Source organism: Scyliorhinus torazame, chromosome 7, assembly GCF_047496885.1.
Source record: "Scyliorhinus torazame isolate Kashiwa2021f chromosome 7, sScyTor2.1, whole genome shotgun sequence".
Taxonomy (NCBI): Eukaryota; Metazoa; Chordata; class Chondrichthyes; order Carcharhiniformes; family Scyliorhinidae; genus Scyliorhinus; species Scyliorhinus torazame.
In genome coordinates this window covers 291,581,965-291,607,191 of record NC_092713.1, presented here as the reverse complement: position 1 = coordinate 291,607,191, position 25,227 = coordinate 291,581,965, and the positions used below count along the sequence as shown (strand labels likewise).

The 25,227-nt window shown below is 45.5% G+C and overlaps 1 protein-coding gene across 3 annotated transcripts in view; it reads right to left on the bottom strand.

Moving 5' to 3' along the window:
• The window catches only part of LOC140427091 (glycine receptor subunit alphaZ1), a 212,357-nt gene extending 208,857 nt beyond the window's left edge, over window positions 1–3,500 (bottom strand). The window contains exons 1-2 of one of the 3 annotated variants that reach the window (XM_072512600.1): window positions 3,199–3,500; window positions 1,066–1,193 (exon numbers count right to left, since the gene is read on the bottom strand). In XM_072512600.1, coding sequence (XP_072368701.1) covers window positions 1,066–1,193; window positions 3,199–3,254 — 184 coding nt within the window. In that variant the 5' untranslated portion in view covers window positions 3,255–3,500. The remainder of the gene's footprint in view (window positions 1–1,065; window positions 1,194–3,198) is intronic. The other 2 variants (XM_072512601.1, XM_072512599.1) reach the window with 2 other exon arrangements.
• Between the last annotated feature and the right edge of the window lie 21,727 nt (window positions 3,501–25,227).

The following is a 25,227-nucleotide window of genomic DNA, read 5'->3' as shown; positions in this document are numbered from 1 at the left end:
TTTGGCGGTGTTTTGAGATGGGTTTCAGGTATATTACTGGCATATGATGGGGTTGTTGTTTTGGCAGTGTTGTTCTGATATGGCATTCAGGTATATTACTCCGCAGGGCAAAGGAGTTTCATTAGGGTTCAGCAATATTTCACACCGACTGATGGGAAATGTTCCCACTTGCCTTGACTGGTGTACACAGTATAAGAATGAAGGCAATTATCATTCTTTCCCTGAATACAACACTCGCTGATACAAATGTGACCTCTGTGCCCGGGTGCGGGCACCTAATCACCAATGGCTAAAATCAACCGGTCATCTGGACCTTTGACATCGAGGTGATCACTGGAGGATTGTGGAAACAGTGAGAATGCACATATTGATCTGCCAGGTGTACTTCAACACCTTTGGACGTTATACTATAGTTTGGAACGCATATGCAAGTCAGTAAATCCAAGAAGGTATGTTAGAAAAAATCTGTGTGTTCAATACCAGTGAAAATAAACATTTTAACAATATATCACAATGATAAAGTGACAGCACAAAAGAGTTTCAATTGATTCTATTGTGCTAAAAATTTGTTTTTTAATTAGTCAGTTAAAATCACACTGCAAGCTTTACATTAACCAATAGCACACCACGAACAGTAAAGGTAGTTTCTTGAATTATACTGTTTCCTTTAGTATGAGGTGCAAAAAAGATTTTTTATTTTATTTTGGACACAAGTGGCTTTGCTGTCAAGCTTGTGTTACAGGCCACAGCTCACTGTTGACAGATAGGTAATGTTTGGATAATGTCACTTGATCGGCCACAATGCCGCGTGTGGCTGTCAAATTTAAGCTCACCCTTCCCCCCCCAAAAAAAATATGAAGCGACAAGGGAAGCTTTCCTTAACCATAAAAGACACGAGCCTGGCTCACGGCGTGTTTGTATCGAGCAATCTGTTCGCAGCAGAGTTCCTGACACTGGCCACTGTTCCCAGTTCAGCGTCGGTGAACAACTCATGATTTATGTCGGCCGCATTGCCGCAACAACAACAACAGCAATGAAGCACGCGAGTGTTTGCAAAAGGATTACCTTTGAAATTCGGCCTGATCCTTGCATCGTATCCCGATGTCCTGCCCATCAGTTTGTCCAGAAAGTCTGACGGTGACGGGGGCTTGACGGCAGCTCTCGCCGCCTGCACCTCTTTGGACGTTGCCAAGCTGCATAGGGCGAGAAAGGCAGGGGGATAAGATAGATGTCAACCGCAAATCTCAATCTACTCCTCACCACTGTCACAGGTCAAACTGTAAAGAGCGGCAGCGACCTGTCCTACTGAACCCCAAATAAATAATCAGCGTTAAATTAACGCAGACGATTGCTGTTGAGAAATGAAGGGTGTAAAGTTAACCGCTAGGGGCTTTTAAAGTTATGACCTTAATGACAATATATAATTGTAGTGATCACGTCCGCTTTGCTGTATGTGTATCATCATTGCCTCTGTAAAATCCACAAGCTATCAGCTTGATTTGACATCACAGCAAATTAAAAGGTGAAAATCGTTATCCTGAACGGGCAGGGTCACCCAAAGGTTCTTAAATAATTGCCATTCTATCACAATATTGGAGCACTTTTTGTAAAACAAAATGTTTCGCGACCCTCGGCCCATTCCCATCCCTGGTTGTCATTTGAGTTAAGGCCAGAGAAATATTAGGGAGAGGGAGAGGGAGCCCCCCCCCCCAACTCTATCTGTAAGGGGTGCCCGGTGTCATGGGTCAAGTTTCCACTTTAACCTGATGGCATTCCCGAATCTTCACTGCTCGGCAAATTGGCATCCGGGCGAATCTATCATCTGCACCAAAGTGAGGAGTCATTTTGGAATATTAGCGGAGTCGAGGCTTTCCGCAAAGCGAGGGCTGTCAAGGTGCAGAACGTCTCCCTTCCTTCTTTAAACACAATTAAAAATAAAATAATTTGTATTCCTGCAGCACCACTTTTATTGTCAAAGTGTTCAACGCCTGCCCACAAATGTCCATTCCAAATGAGTAGGGTGATTGGAGCACAGATTGCAATGACTCCGGGTTTGTGCAGACGCCAGCAATGTGTGCGAGTTCTTCATCATCAACATTAGCGCCAAAATGTGCAGAGAATGTAAAGCTCCCCCCCCCCCCCCCCCACCGCCAGATAATTTCAATTATCTCCCCAGTCGCCACCTCTATTTCCTTAAGATCAAGTGTTTTCTTCCAGGGAGCGCTACCTCTACAATACTGCTTGACACCTTAAAATTGCAGCATCAGCGCCCATACGCTACTTTGCCCGTTTGCAATCAATATCGTGAATCTTCAGGGACCGGGACGAAATGGCCCGGGGCGGGGGGGGGGGGGGGGGGGGGTGTGAAACTGAACACGGGGCAGAGGCGAACGAACCAGGAATTTAAGTCCGGGTGTGGGGGGAGGGGGGTATTTTCATTAAACTTAATGGAACTGATGCTTCGGAAATGGTTAAGATATTAAAACCAGTTGATGCACCCACGCGCCAGTGCAGCTTGGCAACTGGTGCAAGAGGCACTAAAACTTTCACTTGCACGGATGCACTCAGCCCAGGCACCAAATCCATTGCACCAGCGGACATCCAAACTAAAACACACACACACATTCACTGGACATTGATGAGTGTGCATTCTGTATAAAGGCCGCGGAAACATTTCCTGTTCTAGCCCAGTTAGACCAGTTGCAGCGAGGAGCACGAAGTATTTTCCTTTTTATTTTGAAGATGATCTGTTTTAATAGTTCTCCCACACACTCGTCGTGAGCCGCCGATAGTTGGCGGTGTTGTCCAGGCAAGCAGAGCGCCGCTTCGGCCAGTTCCACATCCACTGCGGTCTAATCTAATGCAGCACAATTTAAATTGTGACTGGGGCTTGCACGGTCATGAAGCCGAAATGAGATTACCGCGGGTCCCTCCATGGTGATTTGGCAAGGCAAATCTCTTTTGCAACGGGTGCCCTCCTCAAAACGGCGAACCAACAATAATACTCAGCCTGTAAAAATGTATTCCCCCCCCCCCCCCACCTCAGCCCAAATAATAAAAAATAATTGCAACGGTGCACAATCCTGCCAGCAGCTCATTACGCTTCTAACCACACGCGCTGCTTTCCAATGCCGTCAGTTACTGTTAATAATGCTCACAGACTTGCACACACATCCACACAGGAAAAAAATATCTTACCTGAAAAATACGATTGTCTCCCACAGGTAGAGGCGGAGAGCGGCTAGGCTGTACATCTTCGAAGCCTAGATGGTGTTAGAAAGTGCTTTTGATGCAGGTGTCGTTAGGAATGTCCAATAGTCTGGGTGTTTTGTTGTTGTTGATGTTGCCAGCTCCGTCTTCTCTCTTGCCTCCAAGATCTCGATTCTTTCAGCGTCCTGGGATAGGTAAGAGCAACGTGATGTTTTCAGGACCCTGGACAGGTCCACTGCTGGATCGGTTAATGTTGAAGAGTTCCAGTAAAAAAGGGTGAGCGTTTCCTCTCTCCCTCCCCCCCTCCCCCCCTAAATTATTATTCCGTTGTTTTAAAAAAAAATATTTTGCATTAAAATCCACAAGTTTTCTCCTCCTAGGATATCTCCTGGATCGCCCCTCCAGTCCCAATACACTATCGAAGAGAGAGATACCCAAAGGTATTTGTTATGGCTCTGGATTTAGACATAGCTACGGCTGCTCCAGGTAACATTGAGTACTTTCAATGCTGTTTCTCCGGGTAAAACACCAACCCGATATTATTGCTGCTCTTAAAAAAGCCCCTTCTCCTGGGGTGATTGAAGAGAAGAAGCCGGAGGGAGGTTTCATGGCATGTAGTGCTGGTGGGGGTCTGGGCTCCTTCCCTTTCCCTATTTGCCCTACATTACTGTGTTGGCAGTTGAGTTATGGAGATTTTTTTTTCCCCACTGCAGCAATTCTAAACTCTCACACTCTCGAAAAACTTCATCTCGCAGTAAAGCCCGCCCCCGCTGGCTGTTCCAATTGGTTCCAGCACTTTGTTGACATTTCTTTTTTGCTCAAGGTTTTTTTTTTACTGGGCTGCCAGTGGAAGCTGCACTCTGGGAGTTGGAGTGCTTCCCCCAGCCTCCTGTTCTTTCCAACAAAAACATGTTAGGAGTGACTTTATGGGAACTGCATTTCCCGAGACCCCGAGCGATTGGAGGAGCCGGAGTCCGAATTCGCGGCCGCCCTGCAGTCGGAGGGTGGTGGGGTTCTCTCCAGAGACCATCCCGGAACTTTCTCCTGCTCCACACAATGGCAAGACGTGCTGCACAGATTGTGGTCGGAGAGGTAAGTTTACTTGGAGATTGGAACTTGCTTTTCAATCTCCAGCTCCTCGTTTTGTTTTTTTTGGGGGGAGGGAGAATCCGAACTGTGGAGATTGTGGGTTCAGCAGCTATTAGGGAGGGGGGGGGGGTTCCTCAATAGTGTTGGACAAGGGCAGTTTTGGGCCATGGGAGTAGTGGGTGGGGGAGAGGGAGGGAGGGAGGTTTTGAGTTGTGTCAATGCAGAATGGGGTGATTAATTTGTTGAGTGACTCCACTGGGTGGAAACAAAATAGGTAGGTCCCCCTGGTCTGCGGGCATTGGGAAAAGTGTCAGGATCTGTCACCAGTGTGTTGGGAAAGTCTCAGAACTGGTGAAGTTGGTGGTGTTTTTTCTTTCCAATTAAGGGGCAATTTAGCATGGCCAATCCGCCTACCCTGCACCCTTTTGGGTTGTGGGGGTGAGATCCACGCAGACACGGAGAGAATGTGCAAACTCCACACAGACAGCGATCTGGGGCCAGGATCAAACCCTGGTTCGCGGCACCGTGAGGCAGTAGTGCTAACCACTGTGCCACCGTGCCACCCCAGTTGGTGGTGCATTGAGATCTAAGTGAGCCGAGATGTGTGATGGGACCTGATACAGCGTGACATTCCTGAGCTGCCATGGGTTGGGAGAGAGATGTCCGGGTGCAGTAGTAGAGGAGACAGGATAGTTGTCAGGGTGTATGGAGTGGAGATTTTGGGATGCATGAGCCTCTGACCCAATTTCCAAGCTATGGGGGCAGGCACAGCAAGCGGGGCTAGTAGACTTTACTGAAATGGGGAATTTATAATTAACTTTATTATTGCCACAAGTAGGCTTATATTAACACTGCAATGAAGTTACTATGAAAAGCCCATAGACGCCACACTCCGGCGTCTGTTCGGGTACACTGAGGGAGAATTCAGAATGTCCAATTTACCTAACAAGCGCGACTTTCAGGACTTGTGGGAGGAAACCGGAGCACCCGGAGGAAACCTATGCAGACACGGGAGAACGTGCAAACTCCGCACAGACAGTGACCCAAGCAGGAATCGAACCTGGGAACCTGGCGCTGGGAAGCAACAGTGCCAACCACTGTGCTACCGTGCCGCCCATAGAACTTAGTCACACTCCACTGATTATGGATGTTGTTTGACAAGATGGTGCAGGGTCTTTTGGTCTAGTGGCACTGCACCAGACAATTCCCTGGATTCCAGAACCCCTCACCCCCAACCCCATGGATTGGAAGTTAAAAATGTAACACCACTATTCCAAGAAAGGAGGGACAAAGAATACCGAGGACTATAGACCAGTTAGCCTGCCATCAGTCATTAAGATCTGTTATTAAGGAAGTCTTAATAATGCACTTAGAAAATCATAGTATAATCATGGATTAATACGTGGATTTACAAAAAGAAAATTGTTGTTTGAGAAATCTATTTCAGTTTTTTTGAAGTTGTAACAAGTAGGGTAGATAAAGCGGAGCCAGTAGACCAGGGGATGGTTTAGCACAGTGGGCTAAACAGCTGGCTTGTAATGCAGAACAAGGCTAGCAGTGTGGGTTCAATTCCCGTACCGGCCTCCCCGAACAGCCGCCGGACTGTGGTGACTCAGGGCTTTTCACAGTAACTTCATTGAAGCCTACTTGTGACAATAAATGATTATTATTATTATTGGATTTCCAAAAAGCATTCAATAATGTGCCACACAAAAGGTTATTAGGCATGAAAGAAATCAAAAACCTGGTAATATATTAGAATGGATGGAGATTTGGTTAATGAACAGAAAACCAAAAGTAGAAAGACTTGAATTTATGTTTCACCTTTCATGATTACCAGATGTCTCAAATCTCTTTACAATGCGGTTCTTGTTTTGATTAATATCACATGGAGGGAATCAAATTAGGTAAAAACTCCCATCTGTGATACTGGGGACCTCCGGAGGAGGCCAAGATGGATCATCCACTCGCATATCTGGCTAAAAATTGTTGCAATTGCTTCTGCTGCAACAGTGCTGGTTTTCCACTTCTTATACCAAATTTGTATTGTGCATTGCAAAGATATTGGCCGGAATTCTCCATCCGTTCATGTTGGTGGGATTATCCAGTCCCACTGCAGTGAATAGAGTTCTCGCTGTGTGCCAAATTCTCTGTACTCGCTGGTAGCGGTGCTGGGGTGAACTTGGATCAGAATGTCCTGGCCATAATGTCAGAGGAACATGCATTTATGTCTATTACATCATTGTAACCTCCTTGTTCAAGTTGCATCGAGATATGGAAATTCTCAGACATGAGGATCACACCTGGTACATATCATGTGGAAGGCTTATGTCTGCAGTTCACCAGAACAAAATACCTTCAACCATGGGTTGCTACAATGATCTGATGTAATTACATAGAGCAGTGTTTTTCAAACTTTTTTGCTCGGGATCCATTTTTATCAACCAGCCATACTTCGGGACGCACGCCGGCCCACCTTCGGGACCCATGCCGGCTGACTTTCGTGACTCACGCCGCCCGACCTTCGCGACCCATCATTTTAACTTACCTTTGATGTGACAGGTGAGCCTGCTTGCTTTGTTGTCCAATGTTACATTTCTGATAATGACTTCAGCTGATGATTTAAGATCTCACTGCATCCGTTGAAAAAATTCAAGTGGTTTGACTTTGAAGTTTTGAGGGTTTTAAACTTCCATTTGCCAGTGCTTCCCTGCATATAACACACATGACCTGATTTGCAGCAACGCAATTAATGAACCCACCCCTCAAATAATCACCTTAATGCTGCTTTATTCCTATTTTAGCTTATTCTTCATAGGTTGTTCACCAGAGCCCCTGAATTACACACCAGCACTGCTGGCAGCTGCAAAATGGAAGAATCTCTCTCACACCCAGAACACGTGACGTCAGTGTTTGGAGTGCGTGACTTGCTCTCCGCCATCGCTCCAGGCAGGAAGACTCCAGCGATTTAAAAAAAATCTGCTCCTGGGTCAGCACGCTGACATCAGGAACAGCTGGACTGTCTCAAAGAACAAAGAACAATACAGCACAGGAACAGGCCCTTCAGCCCTCCAAGCCTGCGCCGTTCACGTGTCCTATCTAGACCGCTGGACTCCGGGCCTGCGCACTGTTGAGGGGGCACAAAGGCCTCCATTCTGAAAGCTGGCCAACGCCCTCATTTTTAAAAGCCGGTCGTGCCCTTGGGCACTACTTCCTGCAACCGTGAACGTCACAACGCATGGGCTCATTACCCTGGGTCACGACCCTGGGTTTGAAAATGACCGACACAGTGATTGTCACTTCAAAATGTCTTCCCCCCATTTTAATGACATGTGCACAGCATACAGCTCCTTAAAAAATGATTGGCGATAATAAACTGGAACCTTCATAGGTAATAATGGATATAATAATTACTTCTAATGTCTGTGACAAAAACGTTTTAGTGCCATATGAAACTTTACACCTAGAATTACATTTTTGACTTGCTGGCAAGTTGGTCCCAAAATTATTCATGGATGACAAATCAATATCACTGCCCCACCACCATAAGTTAATTTCTAGTTGTGCAGTTAAATTTTGATTGTTTCATTAAATTTTTGATTCAATTGGTCTCTTACCATCACTACTGATATTTGTTGTGAGAAATGAACCTTTCATAACGCTTGGAGGAAACATATCCAGTGCCCATATAATTGGCACAACAAAATTGTACAAGTTAAGAATATTTTCCATTCAGCACTGACATTTTTCACTTTTATGGTCGCAAAGCAAGTCAAATATTAAAACCGAAGAACATCCACCCCTATTTGCAACAAGAATGGCAGTCCATCAATATCATTTTTTTATTTTTTAACTCTCAAAATAAATTTTGTCCAATGGCTGACAGTACATAAACCACTTTAATCAAAATATTCAGCTCGCATTTGACCAACATAACTTACTTGTACCAGGTTGTGAAGTGAATACTTTTGAACGTGAATATCTCTCTGTGTATTCACTTAACATGTGTACATTAAAAGCTCTTGAGACACTAGAAAATAATGAAATTGAACAGCAGAGAAATGATCATAACCAGGACATTCATCTCTCTGTTCCAGCCAGGCAAAACAAGCCTTTGAAGTGAATAAAGGTGCCTTTAGCAATTCAGGGCAATTCAGCAGACTGATCAGAAATGTGATGTGACATATGTTTCATAATCAGCTTATGCTTCATCCCATATGGTTGACCAACTGAGGAGGCTTCAGTACGTTCAAGCTTGCAATGAACGTATCAGTGAAATTAACCGTTTATTGCTAGTGTCCTTGACTCTGATCTACAGGACAACGCATGTTGTGGAGCTTCAACATTGTACATATATTGTGTTTTTGCTGCTCGGCGTTTTCAGCTGATACAACCGCTCTGTAATAATGATAATAATCTTTATTGTTGTCACAAGTAGGCTTACATTAACACTGCAATGAAGTTACTATGAAAATACCCTGGTCACCACATTCCGGCTACCATGCCACCTGTACAGGGAACCTATCTGGAAGTTGTTGCTTGCTGAGATTTTTTTAAAGAAACACAGAACATAGAACATTACAGCGCAGTACAGGCCCTTCGGCTCTCGATGTTGCGCCGGCCTGTGAAACCACTCTAAAGCCCATCTACACTAATCCCTTATCGTCCATATGTCTATCCAATGGTCTTTTGAATGCCCTTAGTGTTGGCGAGTCCACTACTGTTGCAGGCAGGGCATTCCACGCCCTTACTACTCTCTGAGTAAAGCACCTACCTCTGATATCTGTCCTATATCTACCTCCCCTCAATTTAAAGCTATGTCTCCTCATGCTAGACATCACCATCCGAGAAAAAAGGCTCTCACTGTCCACCCTATCTGATCCTCTGATCATCTTGTATACCTCAATTAAGTCACCTCTTAACCTTCTTCTCACTAATGAAAACAGCCTCAAGTCCCTCAGCCTTCCCTCATAAGATCTTCCCTCTATACCAGGCAACATCCTGGTAAATCTCCTCTGCACCCTTTCCAATGCATCCACATCCTTACTATAATGCGGCGACCAGAATTGCACGCAATACTCCAAATGCGGCCGCACCAGAGTTTTGTACAGCTGCAACATGATTTCTTGGCTCCGAAACTCAATCCCTCTACCAATAAAAGCTAACACACCGTACGCCTTCTTAACAACCCTCTCAAGCTGGGTGGCAACTTTCAGGGATCTATGTACATGGACACCGAGTTCTCTCTGCTCATCCACACTACCAAGAATCTTACCATTAGCCCAATACTATGTCTTCCTGTTATTCCTTCCAAAATGAATCACCTCACACTTTTCTGCATTAAACTCCATTTGCCACCTCTCAGCCCAGCGCTGCAGCTTATCTATGTCCCTCTGTAACTTGTAACATCCTTCTGCACTGTCCACAACTCCACCGACTTTAGTGTCATCTGCAAATTTACTCACCCATCCTTCTACGCCCTCCTCCAGGTCATTTATAAAAATGACAAACAGCAGTGGCCCCAAAACAGATCCTTATGGTACACCACTAGTAACTGGACTCCAGTCTGAACATTTCCCATCAACCACCACCCTTTGTCTTCTTCCAGCTAGCCAATTTCTGATCCAAACTGCTAAATCACCCTGAATCCCATGCCTCCGTATTTTCTGCAGTAGCCTACTGTGGGGAACCTTATCAAACGCTTTACTGAAATCCATATACACCACATCAACAGCTTTACCCTAATCCACCTGTTTGGTCACCTTCTCAAAGAACTCAATAAGGTTTGTGAGGCATGACCTACCCTTCACAAAACCGTGGTGACCATCTCTAATCAAATTATTCCTTTCCAGATGATTATACATCCTATCTCTCATAAACCTTTCCAAGACTTTGCCCACAACAGAAGTAAGGCTCAATGGTCTATAGTTACCAGGGTTGTCTCTACTCCGCTTCTTGAACAAGGGGACAACATTTGCTATCCTCCAGTCTTCTAGCACTATTCCTGGAGACAAAGATGAATTTAAGATCAAAGCCAAAGGCTCAGCAATCTCCTCCCTAACTTCCCAGAGAATCCAAGGATAAATCCCATCCGGCCCAGGGGACTTATCTATTTTCACACTTTCCAGAATTGCTAACACCTCCTCCTTATGAACCTCAAGCCCTTCTAGTCTAGAAGCCTGAATCTCAGTATTCTCCTCAACAACATTGTCTTTTTCCTGTGTGAATACTGACAAAAAATATTCATTTCGCACCTCTCCTATCTCCTCGGACTCCACGCACAACTACTGTCCTTGACTGGCCCTACTCTTACCCTAGTCATTCTTTTATTCCTGACATATTTATAGAAACCTTTAGGGTTATCTTTGATCCTACCTGCCAAAGACTTCTCATGTCCCGTCCTGGCTCTTCTTAGCTCTCTCTTTAGGTCCTTCCGAGCTAACTTGTAACTCTCGAGCGCCCTAACTGAACCTTCATGTCTCATCTTTACATAAGTCTCCTTCTTCCTCTTGACAAGTGTTTCGACTGCTTTAGTAAACCACGGTTCCCTCGCTCGACCACTTCCTCCCTGCCTGACAGGTACATACTTATCAAGGGCACGCAGTAGCTGTTCCTTGAACAAGCTCCACATTTCCATTGTGCCCATCCCCTGCAGTTTTCCTCTACATCCGATGCATCCTAAGTCTTGCCTCATCGCATCATAATTGCCTTTCCCCCAGATATAACTCTTGCCCTGCGGTATATACCTATCCCTTTCCATCACTAAAGTAAACATAATCGAATTGTGGTCACTATCACCAAAGTGCTCACCTACCTCCAAATCTAACACCTGTCCCGGTTCATTACCCAGTACCAAATCTAATATGGGCTCGCCTCTCGTTGGCCTATCTACATACTGTGTCAGGAAACCCTCCTGCGCACATTGGACAAAAACGGACCCATCTAAAGTACTCAAACTATAGCGTTTCCAGTCAATATTTGGAAAGTTAAAGTACCCAATAAAAACAACCCTGTTGCTTTCGCTCCTATCCAGAATCATCTTTGCAATCCTTTCCTCAACATCTCTGGAACTTTTCGGAGGCCTATAGAAAACCCCTAACAGGGTGACCTCTCCTTTCCTGTTTCTAACCTCAGCCCATACTACCTCAGTAGACGAGTCCTCATCAAACATCCTTTCTGCCACAGTAATACTGTCCTTGACTAACAATGCCACCCATCCCCCTCTTTTACCACCTTCCCTGAGTTTACTGAAATATCTAAACCCCGGCACCTGCAACAACCATTCCTGTCCCTGCTGTATCCATGTCTCCGAAATGGCCACAACATCGAAGTCCCAGGTACCATCCCATGCCGCAAGTTCACCCACCTTATTCCGGATGCTCCTGGCATTGAAGAAGACACACTTTAAACCACTATCCTGCCTGCCGATATACTCCTGCAACTTTGAAACCTTACTCATGACCTCACTACTCTCAACCTCCTGTATACTGGAGCTACAATTCAGGTTCCCAATCCCTTGCTGAACTAGTTTAAACCCTCCCGAAGAGCATTAGCAAATTTCCACACCAGGATATTTGTACCCCTCTGGTCCAGGTGTAGACCATCCCATTTGTAGAGGTCCCACCGACCCCAGAATGAGCCCCAATTATCCAGAAATCTGAAACCCTCCCTCCTGCATCATCCCTGTAGCCACGTGTTCAACTCCTCTCTCTCCCTATTCCTCGTCTCGCTAGCATGTGGCACGGATAACAACCCAGAAATAATTACTCTGTTTGTCCTAGATCTAAGTTTCCACCTAGCTCCCTGAATTCCTGCCTTACATCCCTATCCCTTTTCCTACCTATGTCGTTGGTACCAATGTGGACCACAACTTGGGGCTGCTCCCCCTCCCCCTTAAGGATCCCGAAAACACGATCTGAGACATCACGGACCCTGGCACCTGGGACGCAACAAACCAATCGCGAGTCTCCCTCGTTCCCACAGAATCTCCTATCTATCCCCCTAACTATGGAGTCTCCAATGACTAATGCTCTACTCCTCTCCCCCTTCCCTTCTGAGCAACAGGGACAGACTCTGTGCCAGAGACCTGTACCCCATAGCTTACCCCTGGTAAGCCCTCCCCCCCCCCAACAGTATCCAAAGCGGTATACTTGTTATTAAGGGGAACGACCACAGGGGATCCCTGCACTGATTGCTTCCTCCCAGCCCCTCTCATCGTCACCCATCTATCTTTATTCTTCGGAGTAACTACATCCCTGAAGCTTCTATCTATAACCACCTCTGCCTCCCGAATGATCCGAAGTTCATCCAGCTCCAGCTCCAGTTCCCTAACACGGTTTCTGAGGAGCTGGAGATGGGTGCACTTCCCACAGATGAAATCAGCAGGGACACTGACGGCGTCCCTCACCTCAAACATTCTGCAGAAGGAACATTGCACTGCCTTCACTGCCATCCCCTCTAGATTAAAACAAAATAAAATAAAAAAATAAAAACCCTGGCAAGACCATAATTAATACCAGCCCTAGTTGTCCTGAAAGTACGGCTATGGACCTTTTTGAGTTCTTATGGTTTTGCTGCTTCTATGATGGTGTTATTTTTGAAATTCCAGCATATTGATCCAATGGCGATATATGTTCATTACACATAAGCACCAAAAATAAACTTAACGAAGAGATGAAAACACATCCAGTCCCCTTTGAACTTCATTAGTACCAAGCCTGCTATCGCCAAGATATATATGTGATATATATCCAAGTCAAGATTGAGTTTGCCTTGGAGACAAACTTGTAGTTGATGGTGGCCCCACAACATTACTGATCTTCTCAGTGGTAGAGTCCTCAAGTAGGTAGGTGCTGTCAAAGTAATCTTGGAATGTACATTTTTAATTCAGTGCGTCATGGTGTTCTGGCGGGTGGCCAATGAGTTCTGAACGACATGGAGCCTCTTGCATTACACTCCTGAATTGAGCTATTTTAGATAAAGACGAGGCTTTGAAGGGTCGATGAGTAAGAATATCACAGAACACCCAGCTTTGCCTTCTTTTTGTGACCACGGTGTTGGTTTGGCTTGTCCAGTTCAACCTCTGGTCACTGATGATCCTCAATATCTTAACGATAGCAGACTTGGTCATTATGGTGCCAGTGAAGTTCAAAGGAGAGAAGATGCATTTTTTTCTGTTCATTGGTGTTCAATTTTGGTGCTTATGTGCAATAAATATCTCTGCCATCAGACATCCCAATCCTAAATGTTATACTGGGCCTGCACGGTAGCACAAGTGGATAGCACTGTGGCTTCACAGCGCCAGGGTCCCAGGATCGATTCCCCGCTGGGTCAGTGTCTGTGCGGAGTCTGCACATTCTCCCCGTGTTTGCGTGGGTTTCCTCCGGGTGCTCCAGTTTCCTCCCACACGCCAAAGACATGCAGGTTAGGTGGATTGGCCATGTTAAATTGCCCTTAGTGACCAAAAAAGGTCAGAAGGGTTTATTGGGTTACGGGGATAGGGTGGAAGTGAGTGCTTAAGTGGGTCGGTGCAGATTCGATGGGCCGAATGGCCTCCTTCTGCACTGTGGAGGCTTTAGAGAGGGTGCAGAAGAGATTTACCAGGATGGTGCCTGGTATGGAGGGCATTAGCTATGAGGAGAGGTTGAATAAACTCGATTTGTTCTCACTGGATCGACAGAGATTGAGGGGTGACCTGGTAGAGGTCTACAAAATTATGAGGGACATAGACAGAGTGGATAGTCAGAGACGTTTTCCCAGAGTAGGGGGTAAATTGCTAGGGATCATAGGTGAGAGGGGCAAGGTTTAGAGGAGATGTACGAGGCAAGTCTTTTACACAGAGGGTAGTGGGTGCCTGGAACTCGCTGCCGGAGGAGGTGGTGGAAGCAGGGACGATAGTGACATTTAAGGGGCATCTTGACAAATACATGAATAGGATGGGAATAGAGGGATACAGAACCCGGAAGTGTAGAAGATTTTAGTTTAGACAGGCAGCATGGTCGGCGCAGGCTTGGAGGGCCGAAGGGCCTGTTCCTGTGCTGTACTTTTCTTTGTTCTTTGAGTTTTGCTGCTTATATTACTCACAAATTAATTGAATATTAAAAGTGCTGCTGGGGAGCTGGATTCTCATAGTAGACACGTGTGCATGCACATTCTCTCTCTCCCTATCTCACATACACAAGCACACACAGGCGCTCTCTTTGTTACACCCACACACAAACGCACACCATGCACACAAACACAGATGCTTACCTCTCTCATGCACACATACACTCCTACCCACTCTCTTATTCACACTCACTTCTCTTTCTGTCTCGCACACACACACCTCTATTTCTCTCTCACATGCACATACACTCTCTCTCTCACACACACACATACTCTTTCCCTCTCACAAACACACACACTCTCACCATCTCTTCCTTGTTCTGTGGTTGCTTCTCCTCCTAACCCGTAGTCTATCTCGTTCTACCATCCGCTCGCCTTCACTCTTGGCCATGGTGATGTTCAATACTCACTTTGCCGCTATATCCTGCTCTTCCAATCAGTTCCTGGCTTCTCAGTGCATTTGCAGCTGATAGGCTGACTATCAGCAACCAAACTAGTGTGAAAATCTCCTTTGATTGGACAAGCAGGAAGGACAGTTTTTTTCAAGTTTACAACTGCCAGACCTACCGCAGAAACCCCGGATGTCTCCTACAAAACCCTAGGGTTTTGCAGAACCCCCAGATGTCTCCTACAAAACTCTAGGGTTCCGCCGAACCCCCGGATTCCTCCCATAAAATCCTAGGGTTCCGCCGAACCCCCGGTCGCCTCCCACAAAACCCTAGGGTCCGGCCAAACCCCCGGATGTCTCCTACAAAACTCCGGGGTTCTGCGGAACCCCCGGATGTCTCCCACCAAACCCTAGGGGTCTGCGGAACCTCCAGATGTCTCCTACAAACTCTAGGGTTCCGCAGAACCTAGTTTGGGATGCACTGATCTAGGCTGTGTGGTGATTTCTCTGAAGTGGAGCCTGAACATGTAAAGTTCAGACTTGGACGTAAGCATGCAACCACTGAGCTGGGCCCACACCTAAATATCTTATATGTAAACAGCTTAAGAGGAGTAGTGTTTTGACCTTTTTATTGGCTGGCTCATGGTGTTGGAAATATAGGTCATATTTTGATTCATAACAACAAAGAAAGCGAAACAGTTCTCAGCCAGTTGTGAAAAATCTTTAATGAAAGGTCTCTCCGAACAATCCCAGGACATCATTGTGGCAGGAACCTAATGGCCACCTGCAACTGCATCATCAGAAGCCCATCAATCTGCACCAACAATATTTACTGTGAGGTCCATCTGCTGTGCCATTCTCTCGTGTTCTCTTCATTCTTCAGGTACCAAGCCCATTTCTTTGGAGATTATAAGATACAGTGCAGTTCAAGGCACAATGTACGATACATCAGGCCTAGTCAGAGTGGTAAACCTTTTGTTGGCATGGGTTAGTTTTCCTCCTCCCGCCTGTGTAAGTCTTAGATTTGATTTTAATGCTTTTGTCTTTATATGCGGATGAGCTCCCAAGTTACTGCGTCCCAATTTCTCTTGCATGTTCTTGAATTTCAGTCGACATTGTGGATGTATGCAATGGGTGTCATGTATGAATGTTTTAACGATATAATAATGATAATCTTTATTGTCTCAAGTAGGCTTATATTAACACTGCAATGAAGATACTGTGAAAAGCCCCTATTCGCCACATTCCGGCGCCAGACCTATGCAGACAGAAAATTCAGAATGTCCAAATTACCTAGCAGCACGTGTTTCGGGACCTGTGGGTGGAAACCGGAGCACAGACAGTGACGAAAGCTGGGAATCGAACCTGCGACCCTGGCGCTGTGAAGCAACAATGCTAACCACTGTGCTACCGTGCCGCCCTGGCACGGTGAAGCAACAGTGCTAACCACTGTGCTACCGTGCCGCCCTGGCACTGTGAAGCAACAGTGCTAATCACTGTGCTACCGTGCCGCCCTGGCACTGTGAAGCAACAGTGCTAATCACTGTGCTACCGTGCCGCCCTGGCACTGTGAAGCAACAGTGCTAACCACTGTGCTACCGTGCCGCCCTGGCACTGTGAAGCAACAGTGCTAACCACTGTGCTACCGTGCCGCCCTGGCACTGTGAAGCAACAGTGCTAACCACTGTGCTACCTTGCTGCCCTGGCACTGTGAAGCAACAGTGCTAACCACTGTGAAGCAACAGTGCTAACCACTGTGCTACCGTGCTGCCCTGGCACTGTGAAGCAACAGTGCTAATCACTGTGCTACCGTGCCGCCCTGGCACTGTGAAGCAACAGTGCTAACCACTGTGCTACCTTGCTGCCCTCAGCAGTGCAGTAGTAATACCACTTTTCCGAATTGAGTGACTTTGGGCAGGTTCCTGCACATTTCCAATGAATGAAGGAGTTATTCAATAAACATTAAGTAACTTTGATGAAACAAAAACAGAAAATGCTGTAAATGCTCAGCAGGTTAGGTAGCATCTGTGGAGAGTAAAACAAAGTTAATGTTTCAGATCTGTGACCTTTCAGCAGAAAGAATGTTAATGCTGAAAATTCGAAAACATTCTCATTTTTAGGATCAGAATCAATGTAGAAATATGCAACATGATTAAACATAGTGTGAAGCACCATTTCTCTGTCTTAGTGATAGATGTTAGTCCCAACCTCTTGTGCATCCCTTACTGAGCACCACCCCTTCCTCCAGCCTCACCAAGTGAGCACTCCAATTTAGTGCAGTTGGTGCTGAAATAAGGCAATGTTTTGTGTTGTCAGCCATACTGATTTGGAACTAGGTTATAAATTCCCAAGTGCCTTTACCAACAATTTTGCCCCAGGAGACCACAAATTTAGACGCAACATGATCAGACATTAGTTGGGAAATATTTAAAATTATTAATATCATTAAATTAGTCTCTTTTTCACCAATTTTCTCCACTTATTCTCCACTTCCCTCACTCTAGTCTTGATTATTGATGCTACATTACTGCTCATGCCTGGTAGAGTGGTCTTATTATCTTGTAAAATAGGCTATGCTTCATATATAGAACATAGAACGATACAGCGCAGTACAGGCCCTTCGGCCCACGATGTTGCACCGAAACAAAAGCCATCTAACTTACACTATGCCATTATCATCCAATAAACTTTTAAATGCCCTCAATGTTGGCGCGTTCACTACAGTTGCAGGTAGGGCATTCCACGGCCTCACCACTCTTTGCGTAAAGAACCTACCTCTGACCTCTGTCCTATATCTATTACCCCTCAGTTTAAAGCTATGTCCCCTCGTGCTAGCCATTTCCATCCGCGGGAGAAGGCTCTCACTGTCCACCCTATCTAACCCCCTGATCATTTTGTATGCCTCTATTAAGTCTCCTCTTAACCTTCTTCTCTCTAACGAAAACAACCTCAAGTCCATCAGCCTTTCCTCATAAGATTTTCCCTCCATACCCGGCAACATCCTGGTAAACCTCCTCTGCACCTGCTCCAAAGCTTCCTATCCTTCTATCCTTCCTATAATGCGGTGACCAGAACTGTACGCAATACTCCAAATGCGGCCGTACCAGAGTTTTGTACAGCTGCAACATGACCTCATGACTCTGGAACTCAATCCCTCTACCAATAAAGGCCAACACTTCATAGGCCTTCTTCACAACCCGATCAACCTGGGTGGCAACTTTCAGGGATCTATGTACATGGACACCTAGATCCCTCTGCTCATCCACACTTTCAAGAACTTTACCATTAGCCAAATATTCCGCATTCCTGTTATTCCTTCCAAAGTGAATCACCTCACACTTCTCTACATTAAACTCCATTTGCCACCTCTCAGCCCAGCTCTGCAGCTTATCTATGTCCCTTTATAACCTGCTACATCCTTCCGCACTGTCAACAACACCACCGACTTTAGTGTCGTCTGCAAATTTGCTCACCCACCATTCTGCGCCCTCCTCTAGGTCATTGATAAAAATGACAAACAGCAACGGCCCCAGAACAGATCCTTGTGGTACGCCACTTGTAACTGAACTCCATTCTGAACATTTCCCATCAACCACCACCCTCTGTTTTCTTTCAGCTAGCCAATTTCTGATCCATATCTCTAAATCACCCTCAATCCACAGCCTCTGTATTTTCTGCAATAGCCTACCGTGGGGAACCTTATCAAACGCTTTACTGAAATCCATATACACCACATCAACTGCTCTACCCTCGTCTACCTGTTCAGTCACCTTCCCAAAGAACTCGATAAGGTTTGTGAGGCATGACCTACCCTTCACAAAGCCATGCTGACTATCCCTGATCATATTATTCCTATCTAGATGATTATAAATCTTGTCTCTTATAATCCCCTCCAAGACTTTACCCACAACAGACGTGAGGCTCACCGGTCTATAGTTGCCGGGGTTGTCTCTACTCCCCTTCTTGAACAAAGGGACCACATTTGCTATCCTCCAGTCCTCTGGCACTATTCCTGTAGCCAATGATGACATAAAAATCAAAGCCAAAGGCCCAGCAATCTCTTCCCTGGGTTTCCAGAGAATCCTAGGATAAATCCCATCAGGCCCCAGGGACCTGTCTATTTTCAGCCTGTCCAGAATTGCCAACACCTCTTCCCTACGTACCTCAATGCCATCTATCCTAATAGCCTGGGTATCAGCATTCTCCTCCACAACATTCTCTTTTTCCTGAGTGAATACTGACGAAAAATATTCATTTAGTATCTCGCCTATCTCTTCAGACTCCACACACAACTTCCCATCCCTGTCCCTGACTGGCCCTACTCTTACCCTAGTCATTCTTTTATTCCTGACATACCTATAGAAAGCTTTTGGGTTTTCCTTGATCCTACCTGCCAAATACTTCTCATGTCCCCTCCTTGCTCGTCTTAGCTCTCTCTTTAGATCCTTCCTCGCTACCTTGTAACTATCAATCGCCCCAACTGAAACTTCACACCTCATCTTCACATAGGCCTCCTTCTTCCTCTTAACAAGAGATTCCACTTCTTTGGTAAACCACGGTTCCCTCGCTCGACTCCTTCCACCCTGCCTGACCGGTATGTACTTATCAAGAACATGCAGTAGCTGTTCCTTGAACAAGCTCCACTTATCCAGTGTGCCCATCACTTGCAGCCTACTTACATAGAATTTACAGTGCAGAAGGAGGCCATTCGGCTCATCGAGTCTGCACCAGCTCTTGGAAAGAGCACCCTACCCAAGGTCAACACCTCCACCCGATCCCCACAACCCAGTAACCCCACCCAACACTAAGGACAACTTTGGACACTAAGGGCAATTTATCATGGCCAATCCACCTAACCTGCACATCTTTGGACTGTGGGAGGAAACCGGAGCACCCGGAGGAAACCCACGCACACACGGGGAGGATGTGCAGACTCCGCACAGACAGTGACCCAAGTCGGAATCGAACTTGGGACCCTGGAGCTGTGAAGCAATTGTGCTATCCACAATGCTACCGTGCTGCCCACTAACTACTTCTCCAACCTATCCCCCCCAAGTCATGTCTAATGGCATCATAATTGCCCATCCCCCAGCTATAACTCTTGCCCTGCGGTGTATACTTATCCCTTTCCATCACTAACGTAAACGTCACCGAATTGTGGTCACTGTCTCCAAAGTGCTCTCCTACCTCCAAATCTAACACCTGGCCTGGTTCATTACCCAAAACCAAATCCAAAGTGGCCTCGCCTCTTGTTGGCATGTCAACATATTGTGTCAGGAAACCCTCCTGCACACATTGTACAAAAAACGACCCATCTAATGTACTCGAACTATATCTTTTCCAGTCAATATTTGGAAAGTTAAAGTCTCCCATAATAACTACCCTGTTACTTTCGCTCTTATCCAGAATCATCTTCGCCATCCTTTCCTCTACATCCCTAGAACTATTTGGAGGCCTATAGAAAACTCCCAACAGGGTGACCTCTCCTTTCCTGTTTCTAACCTCAGCCCATACTACCTCGGAAGAAGAGTCCCCATCTAGCATCCTCTCCGCCACCGTAATACTGTTCTTGACTAGCAGCGCCACACCTCCCCCTCTTTTGCCTCCTTCTCTGAGCTTACTAAAACACCTAAACCCCGGAACCTGCAACATCCATTCCTGTCCCTGCTCTATCCATGTCTCCGAAATGGCCACAACATCGAAGTCCCAGGTACCAACCCATGCTGCCAGTTCCCCTACCTTATTTCGTATACTCCTGGCATTGAAGTAGACACACTTCAAACCACCTACCTGAACACTGGCCCGAGAGATTGGGCATCCACAGTTTATTTGACTATGAAAGCAAACACATCCATCTCTTAAAAACCCACTTGTCTTTACCATCTGTGCAGTTCCAGGATGGGTCACTAGAAAAAATTCAATGGAGCAATGGATTATTTCCCTGTTACAGAATTGTACAGAATCCCTTCAGTTCAGTCATGTCCTTTAGGGAAGGAAATCTGCCGTCCTTACCTGGTCTGGGCTACATGTGACTCCAGACCCACAGCAATGTGGTTGACTCTTAAATGCCCTCTGGCATAGCCTAACGGGACACTCAGTTGCTTCAAACCGCTACAGAACAGACAACAAGGAATGAAACCAGATAGATCACCCACATCGACTGAAGCACCAGAAACGACAACAGCAAACTTAGCCCTGTTGACCCTGCAAAGTCCTCCCTACGTACATCAGGGGCTTGCGCCAAAATTGGGAGAGCTGTCACACAGACAAGTCAAGAAACAGCCTGACATAGTCATACTCACAGAATCTTTCTTTACAATGTCCTAGCCACTACCATCGCCATCCCTGAGCATGTCTTCTCCCACAGACCGGCAGACCTACCAAAGGTGTGGTGCACTGGTATACAGTCAGGATGGAATTGCCTTTGGAATCCTGAACACTGACTCCAGCTGCCATGAAGTTCCATGGCATCAGATCAAACATTGGCAAGGAAACCTCCTGCTGATTAACACCTACTGCCCTCCCTCAGCTGATGAATCAACACTAAGTAATGACCACTACTGACCGAACTGGACAAGTCCTAAAGGACAAAGCTGCCAAACTACGTCTGCGGCAGGTGGTCAGGAAAACAACAAGAGGTTACATGCTTGACTTTGTTCTGATCAATTTGTTTGTTTTGGACGCGTCTGTCCATGACAGTATCGGTAGGAGTGACCACTGCATAGTACTTGTGGAGCCAAAGTCCGACCTTCGCATTAAGGATACTCTGCATCGTGTTGTGCGGCACTACCACCATGCTAAATGGGATCGATTTTGAATAGATCTAGCAACACAAAACTGAGCATTCATAATGTGGTGTGGGCCATTAGTAGCAGCAGAATTGTAGTCAACCACAATTTGTAACCTCAGGTCCTGGAATATCCCCCACTCTATCATCATCATTAGGCCGGCGAATCAACCTTGATACCATGAAGAGTGCAGGACGGCATGCCAGGAACAGCACCATGCATACCGAAAAATGAGGTCTCAATCTGGTGACCCTACAGCACAGGACTATACTTACATGCCAAACAGTGGAAGCAGTATGCAATGGACAAAGCTAAGCGATCCCACAACCAATGGAGCAGATCTAAGCTGTACAGTTCTGCCACATCCAGTCATGAATGGCAGTGGGCAATTAAATAAGAAATCGGAGGAAAAAGCTCCACAAATATTTTCATCCTCAATGATAGAGGAGCACAGCACATTAGTGCAAGAGACAAGTCTAAAATATTTGCAACCATCTTCAGCCAGGAGTGCCTGCTGGATGATCCATCCCGGCCTCCTCCGGAGGTCTTCAGCAGCACAGATGCCAATCTTCAGCCAATTTAATTCACTCTACCAGATATCACAAAAGAGCTGAAGGCACTGGATCCTGCAAAGGCTGTGCACTCTGATAACACTCTGGCAATAGTACTTGTGCTCCAGAATTAACCGCACCCCTGGTCAAGATGTTTCAGTACAGTTTCAACACTGGCATCTATCCATCAATGTGGAAATTGCCCAGGTATGTCCTGTCCACAGAAAATAGGACAAATCCAACTTGGCCAGGTACTATGCTATCAGTCTACTCTTAATCATCAGCAAAGTGATGGAAAGGCTCATTGACTGTGCTATTAAGTGGCACTTGCACAGCAATAATCAGCTCATTGATGCTCAGTTTGGATTCTGCCAGGTACACTCAGCTCCTGACCTCATTACAGCCCTGAATGTCAAAGCAGCATTTGACTAAGTATGGCATCAAGGAGACCTGCAAGTCTGGATTCTGTGGCAATCAGGGAGAAACAGAAGAAAGATGTTTGTGGTGGTTGGAGGTCAATCATCTCAACCACAGGACATTGCTGCAGGTGTTACTCAGGGTAAGATCCTAGGCCCAATCATCTTCAGCTGCTTCATCAATGACCTTCAGTTCAGCATGAGGTCAGAAGTAAGGATGTTTGCTGATGATTGCACAGTGTCCACCAGCATCCACGACTCCTCAGATACTCAGGGTGTCCTTATCCATATGCAGCAAGACCTGGCGGATATCCAAGTGGTTGACAAGTGGGTAGTAACATTCATGCCACACAAGTGCCAGGCATTGACCATCTCCAACAAGAGAGAATCTAACCATCTCCCTTTGACATTCAATTGAATTACCGTCGTTGAATCCCCCACAATTAACATTCTGGGGGCTATCATTGACCATAAACTGAACTGACCAGAAACTGGCCATATAAATACTTTCGCTACAAGAGCAGGTCAGAGGCTAGGACTTCTGTGGTGAGTAACTCACCTCCTGACTCCCAAAGTCTGTCCACCATCTACAAGGCACAACTCAGGAGTATGATGGAATACTCTCCACTTGTCTGGATGAGTGCAGCTCCAAAACTCAGACTTTACACCATATAGGATAAAACAGTCCACTTGATTGGCACCCCATCCACCACCTTCAACATTCACTCCATCCACCACCGATACACAGTGGCACCATTGTGTATAATCATTGCACTGCAGCAACTCACTAGGGCTCCTTTGACAGCATCTTTCAAACCAACAAACTCTACTACCTTGAACGACAAGGCTAGCAAGTGCATGGGGACACTACCACCTGTAAGTTCTCCCCCATACTCCATCCTGACTTGGAACAATATCACTGTTTCTTCGCTGTCTCAAAATCCTTGAACTCCCTTCCTAACAATACCACATGGACTGCAGTGGGCAGTGGTTCAAGAAGGTAATTCACCACTCCCTTCTTGAGGGCAAATAGGGATGGGCAGTAAATGGTGGCCTAGTAAGTGATGGACATACCCCATCAAATAATAAAAATAAAGAATTGTGAGCCTAGTTGTATCTGCCCTTCACTTTTATCATGTCCCCAGTTATATTGACTAGTAATTGCCAGTGTTGTACAAACAAGAATCAAATCTGGGAACTCTGGTGATATGATTGACACTGCTACATGTAAGCCAGGTTTTGGACCATCAATTACTTTGCTCTAATGGTGTAGAATATCTGCTGTATTTCCATTGTTAGATTAGGATTAAGATTCCCCGTTTATAGATTGAAATTCTACTATGTATCCATTAGATTCCACATTAGGTTCCATTCTTGAGACCTTGGGAAAATGTTGGAAAGCATTATGAAGGAAGTAGGAACAGGAGATATTTAAAAAAATCATAATGCAATAAAGTGAAGTCAACATGGTTTTATGAAAGGAGAAATCATTTTTAACAAATTTATTGCAATTCTTTAATGATGTAATAGGTAGGGTAGATTAAAGAGGAAGTGGTAGATGTAGCATATTTGGATTTCCAAAAATCATTTTATATGGCAACACATAAAAAGTTACTTCATAAGATAAGAATATCTGCTAATTCAAAAGCAAAATAATGCGGGTGCTCAAAATCTGAAATATAAACAGAAAATGCTGCAAAATCACAACGGGTCTTCTAATAATTGTGAAGGGAGAAACAAGAGTTAACATTTTTGGTCAAAGAACCTATGGTGTTGGGCTCAACATATTCGTATGATAAAGGATTGGCTATCGAACACAAAGCAAAAGAGTTGGGACGAATGAGCTATCTTCAGGTGGCAAACTGTAACTGGTGGCATGTCATGGGGATCAGTTCTGGGACATCAACCATTTATGATAATGACTTAATAAAGGGACTTTGTGTACTGTAGCTAACTTTGCCGACCATACAAAGCTAGATGGGAAAGGAAGTTGTGAGGATGACACAAAACGAATATAGATAGGTTACATGAGTGGGCAAACATTTCGTCAGATGGAGTGCAATGTGTGAAAATGTAGGTTATCCACCTTGGTAGTATACAGAAGCAAAATATTGTTTAAATGGAGAGAGATTTTAGAAGGCTGCAGTACAAAGGGACTGGGTGTCCTTGCACATAGAACAAAAAATGTTAGTATGCAGGTGCAGCAAGTAATAAAGAAGATGAATGTATTGTTGGCCTTTATTTCAATGGGGTGGGGTGGCAAAGGATAAAAGTAATGAAGACTTAATACAATTGTATAGGGCAATGATGTGATTACACCAAGGATACTGCATAAAGTTTTGGTCTCCTTATATAAAGCAGGATATATTTGCATTGGAGGCAGTTCAGAGAAGGTTCAATAAGTTGAGACTTCAACTGATCAATGTGACCTGCCATGATCCCTTCTATGGAATGGGGTCAACCAAGCATACAACTAGACTCCTAATGATATTTACTCTGCATTGGGAATCTTCCACTGCAGGGGCGGGAAATGTGGTAGCACTGCACTCATTGTGACAGCTTAAAAGGGTTTGGTCAGCAAACTGGCCATTATATATCGAACAACCAAAATGATCTGTACTCTGCAAGAATGATCTCTCAAAGTCTTTTCCATATCCACATTGGGCAGGAATTTCAGC